Source organism: Capra hircus, chromosome 18 (genome assembly GCF_001704415.2).
Source record: "Capra hircus breed San Clemente chromosome 18, ASM170441v1, whole genome shotgun sequence".
NCBI lineage: Eukaryota > Metazoa > Chordata > Mammalia > Artiodactyla > Bovidae > Capra > Capra hircus.
This window is the reverse complement of record NC_030825.1, coordinates 49,913,099-49,922,318: the sequence shown is the minus strand read 5'-3', so window position 1 is coordinate 49,922,318 and position 9,220 is coordinate 49,913,099. Positions and strand designations below refer to the sequence as shown.

Here is a 9,220-nt window from a genome sequence, read left to right as displayed (position 1 = left end):
CTGCTGGGAGAGAGTTGAGCAAATTAGGAGGAGATATTGAAGGCAGCGAGTGTGGAAATTCTTTCAAAAAGTCTTGCTGAAAAGGGAAGGAAATGAATAGGCAAGAAAGAGAAAGTTTATAGGTTAGTTTTAAATTTTATTTGTTTATTTTTGGCTGAAATATGTGGAATGCAGGATCCTAGTTCCCTGACCAGGGATCAAACCTGTGTCCCCTACAAGGGAAGCAGGGATTTTGCAGTGGATTCTCAATCACTGGACCACCAGAAAAGTCCCAGGGTTTTTCGTTTTTAAGACATACCATGGTATGTAGGCCAAGGGGAAAGATCCAGTAGAGATAAGGGTACTGGTGATACAAGGAGAAGGAGGATAGCTGCAGGGATGCCCTTGAGGACGTTAAAGAGGGTGGGATCTGCCTACTGCTATGGGAGGGAACTCAGCGCAGCAGGCCAGACATTGTGAACATACTCTATTGTTTGTGTGTATTTTTTCGTAGAAATACAGAGGGGGTTCTCATAAATTACTTCCCTTTTATTTCTACTATATATGATAGTTAGGACATTATATTGATTTTAGGGAGAATTTATGTGTATAAGTAAGTTGCTTTATCTAGGAATTTCAACCAGGATGGGAACTGGGAAGGACAATACAAAATGTTCTTCATAATAAAGGAGGTACTGGTCTGATAGGATTAAACGCCATTGTTGTAGTGCCCATTATAAGGCCCATGAGGTTAAATAACTGCAGGAAAAAAAATGCAGCATTACCTGAGCGCTGGTGAGTCTCCTCTTTCTCCTTCATTTCTCCATCAACCTAATAAGTGGCAGTTTGATCAGCAAACATTTCTAAGTTCCCCCTTTTAGCTCTGGAATTAAACTATTCCAGATTAGGGGGTAGTGGATTCCAGGAAGGCTTCCTGGAGGAACAGTTAAAGAGCTTATCATTCCATCATCAAAAAAGTCTACAAACAAAAAAATGCTAGAGAGGGTGTGGAGAAAGGGGAACCCTTCTGCACTGTTGATGGGATGTAAATTGGTACAATCTCTATGGAAAACAGTGGGAGATTCCTTAAAAAACCGAATATAGAACAACCACATGATCTAGCAACTCCACTCTTAGGCATATAGCTGGAGAAAACAATAATTTGAAAAGGTACACGCAACATTGTTTACAGTAGCCAAAACATGGAAGCAACCTAAATGTGCATCAGCAGAGGAGTGGATAAAGAAAATGTGTTACGTTCCAAAAACGATGTGGTATATATCAATATACACAGTGGAATAGTATGCAGCCATAAAGAAGAATGAGAAGTGCCATTTGCGATGACACAGATGGACCGTCCCTGAGATTGTTATACTGAGTAAAGTCAGTCAGACAAAGAAAGACAAATATTATATGATATTGCTATATGTGGAATATAAAAAAAAGTTACAAATAAACTTATTTACAAAACAGAAAAAGTCACAAATGTTGAAAACTTATGGTTACCAGGGAGGAAAGAGGAAGAGTGACAAGTTGGAGATCAGGATTGACATGTGTATACTACTGTATCAACTCACTCCAGTACTCTTGCTTGGAAAATCCTATGGATGAAGGAGCCTGGTGGGCTGCAGTCCATGGGGTCGCTAAGAGTCAGACACGACTGAGCAACTTCCCTTTCACTTTTCACTTTCATGCATTGGAGAAGGAAATGGCAACCCACTCCAGTGTTTCTGCGTGGAGAATCCCAGGGACAGGGGAGCCTGGTGAGCTGCCCTCTATGGGGTTGCACAGAGTCGGACACGACTGCAGCAGCAGCAGCAACTACCGTATATAAATTAGATAACTCATAATAACCTACTATATAGCACAGTGAACTCCACCTAATACTCTGTAATGACCTACTTGGAAAAATAATCTAAAAAAGAGTGCAAATATGTATAGTTGATTGATTCACTTTGCTGTACACCTGAAACTAACACAATATTATAAATCAACTATACTCCAATAAAAATTTTAAAAAAAAGAGCTCATCGCTACCTATGGTGTATTGGGTGTTGTCCACCATGCTGGGAGATATGTGAAGTTATTTTATCCTCATAACAATTCTGAATCAGAGGGTTGAAGTTACTTAGCTAGAGCCACACAGTCAGGCAGCACTTGAACCCCAGTCTGCGTGACTGCAAAGCCTGGGAGGTCCCAACAGATGAGGGGAAGGAAGGAGGGGGAGGAGCCATATGTGACAGTTGTCTCAGAATGGGCATAAACAGGATGTGGTGGTGGATGAAACTTTTCCCCTACCCCACACCCCGCCCCCTTGAGCTGTGGTCCCCACCCCTAGAAGACAGCGGAACCAAGGAAAGAAGAGGCCCCCGGACAGTAAAGTCATGGTCGGGGGCCAGGGTCGTATGGGAAGGGCTAGGGGCTGGAGTGGGACTAGGGCTGGGAGGACGCCGGGGTGAAGGTCAGACTGTGGATGGGAGGTCAAGGCTGGGGAAAGAGAGATGCTGGTTCCGGGTTTAGCCCCAGGCGAGCAGATCCCTGAACCTCGGGCGTAGCCCAAGGGCACCTGCCAAGAGGGCTCCAGTCCAGCCCAGAGGAAAGGGTACATTGCCCCAGTGTTCACAAAGGCAATCTATGGGCTATGGGCCCCTCCTCGTTATTAGTAGATGGGGAAACTGAGGTTTGGAGAAAGGGGCAGGGCTGAGGCCAGGGGACTCAGCTCCTAACTGGGCTCCTCTGGCAGTCCGACTCCCTGGTGGTGTGTGAGGTGGACCCAGAGCTAAAGGAAAAGCTGAGGAAATTCCGCTTCCGAAAGGAGACAGACAATGCAGCCATAATAAGTGAGTGTCATCTTCCCTCCTGGAATGAATGGGGGTGGGGAGGGAGCACAGGGACAGATGGCAGGGGCGTCTGACCCACGTATGCCCTCCCTCCTCAGTGAAGGTGGACAAAGACCGGCAGATGGTGGTGCTGGAGGAAGAATTTCAGGTGAGGGGCTGGGGGATGGGACTGGGAGGCCCAAAAGGCTGTGATTGATGCTGAGAGCCTGGTGTTGGGAGCCGCAAAAACCCGGAAGTCAAGTTCCAGCTTAGCTGTGACCCTGGGCGAGAGACTCTGCCTGTATAGGTCTCTTGTTTCCTCATCTGTGAAATGGTGATAACAGTCCTTACCTCCGAGTTGTCTGTGAATTCAGTGATTTAATCCTTGCAGTTTGTTTAGAAAAAAGCAAGTGTCTTAACTCCTCTTCAGTTTGCTCACCTGTAACATGGGGATAATAACAGGACCTACCCCTCTGGGTTTGGGGAGAGATCAATGGGCTAATAATCCGTGTGTTTCTTGGATGAGTGCCTTGGCACAGAGTACATGTTCCTTTAATGGCAGTCTTTTTCTTTTTCTCTCCTCCCCCCACCCCTCACAGAATATTTCTCCAGAGGAACTGAAAATGGAGCTGCCTGAGAGACAGCCCAGGTATCCTGGGGCAAGAAGGGGAAGGTCAGGCCACGGAGGGTTACAGACTGAGGGGCTACTTGGGGTCCAGTCTTATTCGTGGACTTTGAAACTTTGTCTTTGAGTTCCTATCACAGGACTTTTGGTTTGTATACCAAACTTTTATTGCAGAATTTTACGCTAATAGTCATATGTGATGTTAGTACATACTTTGTCAGGTTTTGGTCTCAACATTGCATTTGCTTCATTAAAAAAAAAAGTTAAAATTTCCTTATTTTTCAATGCTTGGGAAGACCTTGAGTAGGAAAGGATTTATTTGACCTTTAATGATTGGGGAGAATCCTGTGTGAAGCCAGAGGAGGCTGGTGCTTTTTGTGTGTGGAGGAGTTTTTTGACAGTTCTATGAAAACTGGTCTCTAGATTTTTTCCATCTCAACTGTGGTGAGTTTTGGGTGTCCTAGGACTTTAAGCCTCAATCTCAGGCTCTAGATCTCAGTCAGCACCCTGGGCATCTGACAAGTGCAATCACACAGGGCCCCAGACCCAGAAGGGAGCCTTGAAGGCAGGGCTTGATGCCTGCTATCTTGAAATTCTTTATAGTTTTATCTCTGAATCTGTTTTGTGTGAAGTCTGACAGGACAGTGGAACCTGTGCTGGAGGCTTGGAGCCTCCTTCAGCTCACATGTCCTGCCCTAGATGGGTTCTCAGCTCCCCACTCCCACATTGCCCAATGATGGCTGATGCCCTCTGCCCCAGGCAGGGGGCCTAATTGCAGACTCAGGGAGTGTCAGGGGCAGGGGGGCGGTGCTCATTCCTGAAAGATAAATTCCAGGGTGTGCCCGTGAGCATTTTCATTCCCCCCATGAGTGTCCCCATGCCCAAGACAGCACATGACTTGAAACGGGAAAGTTTAAAAGACCAAGATCAGTCTGGAAAGTGACTGCAGAAGAAAGGAAAAAAAGGCTTTCTCTTGTGTTTATTACAAGGGGCTCTGCATGTTCATTTTGCACTGGGTTTGGAAAATTATATAGCTGGCCCTGGTCTCAGCCCCTCATTCTAACCTGCTGGACAGTAAAACATAGTGGTTGAGCAGTTCTACTCTACCAGCCAACTTCCTGGGTTCAAATCTACCCATAGAACCTTGGGCAGATGGGTTCACTCTCTGGGCTTCGATTTTCCCGTATGTAGTATGGGGATAATAATAGTACCTACATCATAGCATTGTTGTGAATAATCAAATAAGCGCTTACTACTTTTTTTTTTTTGGCTACATCACTCAGTATGTGGGATCTAAGCTCCCTAACTGGGGATCGAAGCCCTGCCTCTGTAGTCTTAACGGTTGCACCTCCAGGGAAGTTCCAAAACCATTTTTTCGTAAAACGTTTTTTCTTTATTGAGTTCTATTTGACGTATAATATATTAATTTCAGGTGTAAAGCATAATGATTTGATATTTGTATATACTGTATGACAGAATGTTAACCATGATAATCTGGCTAACATCTGTCACCATATACATAGTTTCTAAAACATTTTTTTTTCTTACAATGAAGACTTTTAATATCTACTTCTTTAGCAACTTTCAAATATACAATACAGCGTTAATAACTATATTTACCATGCTGTACATCACATCCCTAGGACTTATTTAAAATAAATAACTGGAAATAAAATAATTGGAAGCTTTTACTTTTTGACTTCCTTCACCCATTTCACCCACTCCCACCTTTGGCAACTACTCATCTGTTCTCTCTCTTTATGAACTTGATGGTTTTTCTTTATTTTAATGTTTTCAATTCCACATATAAGTGAGATTATAAGACGTTTGTCTCTGTCTGATTTATTTCACTTAGCGTAATGCCCTCCAAGAGCCATCCATGTTGCAATGGCAAGATTTCATTCTCCTTTTAGTGGCTGGATAGTACTTCATTGTGTGCATGCGTGTGTGTGTGTGTGTGTGTGTGTGTGTGTGTGTGTACCACATCTTAATCCATTCATTCGTCAATGGACACTTAGGTTTTCTCCATTTCTTGGCTATTATAAATAAGGCTGCAATAAATATGGGGGTGCATATATCTTTTTGAATTATTGTTTTCATTTTCTTTGATAAATACCCAGTAGTGGAATTGCTGGAGCAGATGGTAATTCTATTTAGCATTTACTATTATTATTTTTTTAATTAAAAACTTATTTATGGCTGCGCTGGTTCTTCGTTGCTATGCGCAGCCTTTCACTAGCTGCGGTGAGTGAGGGCTGCTCTCTAGGTGCAGTCCGCGGGCTTCTCATTATGGTAGCTTCTCTTGTTGCAGAGCACAGACTCTGGTCGTGAGCACCTCTGTAGGCTGCAACATGGGCTCAATAGCCATTGCATGAAGGCTTGGCTGCTCTGCGTCACGCGGCCCTGGTCTTTCCTGATCAGTGAGCGAACCCATGACCCAATCAGCATTGGCAGGCTGATTTCCAACCACTGGACCACCAAGGAATTCCCCTATTATTATTAATTTCCCCCATTATTATTTTTTAAATCATTTATTGTATTTGAAGCCAGTACCCTCCGTCTCAGTGGTTAACCCTATTTCTCAAACTCAGGCAAGATTTCTAGGCTGTGGTCTCAGGTAATGAGCATTAGGCCTGAGCTCCAGGCCAAGGCCTTAGTTTGAATTCCCTTTCATTATTGTAGGTTCGTGGTTTACAGCTACAAGTACGTGCACGCCGATGGCCGAGTGTCCTACCCCTTGTGTTTCATCTTCTCCAGCCCTGTAGGTGAGACACAGCTCTACTCCTCCTGAGAAGGGGGTCTTAGATACTGTGTGGGGATGTGTACGCGTGTGTGTTTGAATGTAAGTGTGTGTATGTGCACGTGACTGGTAATTTTGTGTATGTGACTGTGTGCGTGTGTATAGATGCCTGTGTGAGTGTGGTGTGTGTGATGAGTGAATGCTAAGAGGGCAATGGGGTGGAGGTGAGGGCCCCAAACCCCCATCTTCATTAGTTTTGAGGTGTGTAAGCACAGTCAGCTCTTCCTTTTACTGGCAACCCCTGTCTGGCCCCTAAACCATCTCCAGGGACCCTAGAATAACTTCCAGCCCCCAAACAACTCTGAAGACTCTGACTGTAGCCTCCAGGGACCTCCTTAGAACAATTCCTGGGATTCTTAGAAAACTCCGGGGCCTGTAGGACACTGTTATTGTTCAGTCGCCAAGTCGTGTCTGACTCTTTGCGAGCCCTTGGACTTGAGCCCACCAGGCTCCTCTGTCCATGGGATTTCCCAGGCAAGAATACTGGAGGGGGAGGTACCATTTCCTTTTCCAGGGTAGGACATTACCGGGGCCTTAGAGAACACCTTGGCATCCCCCAGTTATGCTTTCCTCTTCTATTTTCCACACAGGCTGCAAGCCTGAACAACAGATGATGTACGCAGGGAGCAAAAACAGGCTGGTGCAGACAGCAGAGCTCACAAAGGTCTGGGGCCGGGGCCGACGCTCCTGAGTGTGAGGGAGGAGAGTCTGGGATCCGAGGGCTGATGGAGGGTGGGGGACTCCACCCTGGAGGTCCCCCACGGCGGGTCAGGACTCCTGGTCTGAGGGAGGAGGGAGCTGGGTTTCTGGGTCTGAAGGAGGGAAGGGCTGGAGCCCTCACTGTTTCAGTTCCTGAGTGGATTCTAAAACTGAACCCTCTCTCTGTGCAGGTGTTTGAAATCCGCACCACTGATGACCTCACCGAGGCCTGGCTCAAAGAGAAGCTGTCTTTCTTTCGTTGACCTCTGGGCTGGGAACCTGAACTCAAACCCCCTAGGGCCTGAACATCCCAGACCTTAAAGATATTAAAATGCAACAACTCAGAGACCCTCAGCTCTGGCTCAGTTTTCTGTTCCTCGTTGTGGGCACTAGGTGGCAGTCCTGCAGTACCAGTTTTGGACCAGTAGAGGGCAGGCAGAGCCAGTGGATGCCTGCTGAGTTCTGGGAGGACAAGGAGGATTCCATACCTGTTCCTCTGAAAGAAAGGGAGGGGCCTGTAGGGTTTCCTGAGGAGAAATGAGGGAGGCCTGGGTCTCCTAGAGGAACTGGGGGAATATCTGAATCTGTGGAGGGGCCTTGTTCCAAGAGGAACAAGGACACCTGAGTCCCTGAGAGTAAAGAGGGCGAGGGCCTGTCTCTCCACCTCTCACCTTCCCACCCTTGCAGGCAATAGTTTGCAACTATGCTAATTTTCTCAGTGATCCCCCAAGCAGGAAGACTTTGAAGGCAGAAAAGTTGCTGAAGTTGTTATAAATGTCAAATATAATAGCTTCAGGGGCTGGGGAGTTGCTGAGGGGTGAGTGATTTGTGGGGTTGGGTGGGCCTGTGGGCCCAGGTCTGGGAAGGATTAAGAGGAATCAGAACTCTCAGAGGACCCCTGAGGAGTATGAAAAGCTGAGGAGGCAGGAAAGGGACACTGCCCTCCCCCTGTGGCGATTCTTCTTTCTTTCATCATCTTTGGTCACTTGATGCTCTCAGGCTTTCTATTTCTGAGGGACATTTATTGAGCACCCACAGTGTCCTAGGCTCTGCTGATTCTGAGATGGGCAGGTCTTCAAAGAGTTGAATCACTGTCTCGCTCTGCTTTTCCTCCAGGTCTCTGAGTTTTCCTCTCTCTACCCCCAGATTCAGGGATCTGGGAACTCCCTCTCCCCACCTCTTTCCAGGTTCCCAGTTGAGAGGTGGCTGTTGCCATGGTAACAATGACGGAGTGACCTTGGGACCCAGCTGCCCCTCCCCCAGTCCTGTCATTCCTGGGTGAGGGCCCACAAGCCCAGCTCCAACCCTTCCTCCAGCTTCCAAGCCTGAACACGCCATGCCTTCAATTGCCCCACACTGTCCCATCCTTTGCCCCCTTGTCCCCAGTCAGAACACGCCCCTTGCCTGAGGGATTCAGGTTAGAATTACCCTACACTGGGCTATAGAGAGATCCTGATAGTCCTCAGTTTTCTGGGGGTGGGCTTGGGTTGAGGTGCTCAACCCTTCTCTTTCACATATGCTGGTGCCCCCCATCCCATTTCTCTGCTAGGGTTGTCTCTACTCCTCCCTCTGTTCACAGCCTCAGTCCCTGAAGGCTAGAGATCAGGGAATGGGAGGGGTCATTCAACGATGAGGTCAAGCAACTTCTGGTCTACAGAGGTCAAAGAGACAAAAGGACTTGTCCAAGGTCATGAACTTACACAATGAAATGGGTAATAATAGCTAATACTCTGAGGGCTTCCTATGTGCTTAGTATTTCTATAAGCATTTTACAACTAATTTAAGTCTTACAATTATTTTTGAAGAAGGTATCATTATTATCCCCGATTTACAAATGAAGAAACGGAGGCACAGACTCCAAAAGGAGTTGCCCAAAGTCACACCACTAGCGGTCTGTATGGTTAGAGCTTTAACCCAAGGCTATCCTGTGGTCCACGGCCACTCTTAGAAAGGAGATTCAGGGAACCCCCTCCTCCTCCTCCTCTATCTCTTCTTTTACTTGCTACTACTTGCTCTCAACATAGTTGAACATCTGTCTGCCTCCAGGTTCATTCACAAATGCTCTAGTCAGAGACAGGCATGTACAAAGGTTTGCCCAATCAGGAGCAGGGAGTTTGGAAAGCAGGCATCAACCAGAGAGGGTGACTTTGAGGGGCAGTCCAATAGAGAAGGAAATGGCAACTCACTCCAGTGTTCTTGCCTGGAGAATCCCAGGGACGTGGGAGCCTGGTGGGCTGTCGTCTTTGGGGTTGCACAGAGTCGGACACGACTGAAGCGACGTAGCAGCAGCAGCGGCAG

The 9,220-nt window shown here is 46.7% G+C and overlaps 1 protein-coding gene across 2 annotated transcripts; it reads left to right on the top strand.

The window, feature by feature from the left end:
• GMFG (glia maturation factor gamma) lies at positions 2,247-7,276 on the top strand. Of its 2 annotated transcripts, none has more exons than XM_018062385.1 (7): positions 2,247-2,355; positions 2,723-2,819; positions 2,918-2,967; positions 3,398-3,447; positions 6,106-6,188; positions 6,814-6,887; positions 7,114-7,276. In XM_018062385.1, exons 1-7 carry the CDS (start codon positions 2,248-2,250, stop codon positions 7,183-7,185), a joined length of 534 nt encoding a protein of 177 aa, XP_017917874.1. In that variant the 5' UTR covers position 2,247; the 3' UTR covers positions 7,186-7,276. The 2 variants fall into 2 exon arrangements, with proteins under 2 accessions (XP_017917874.1, XP_017917875.1); XM_018062386.1 differs by having other exon boundaries at positions 2,257-2,366.

Bases quoted from the DNA above. Each gene is read 5' to 3' on its own strand.
- GMFG (XM_018062385.1), top strand. From the start codon at position 2,248: ATGTGGTGGTGGATGAAACTTTTCCCCTACCCCACACCCCGCCCCCTT. The intron at 2,820-2,917 runs GTGAGTGTCATC...CTCCCTCCTCAG, and splicing joins AGACAATGCAGCCATAATAA to TGAAGGTGGACAAAGACCGG. The intron at 6,189-6,813 runs GTGAGACACAGC...TTTTCCACACAG, and splicing joins CATCTTCTCCAGCCCTGTAG to GCTGCAAGCCTGAACAACAG.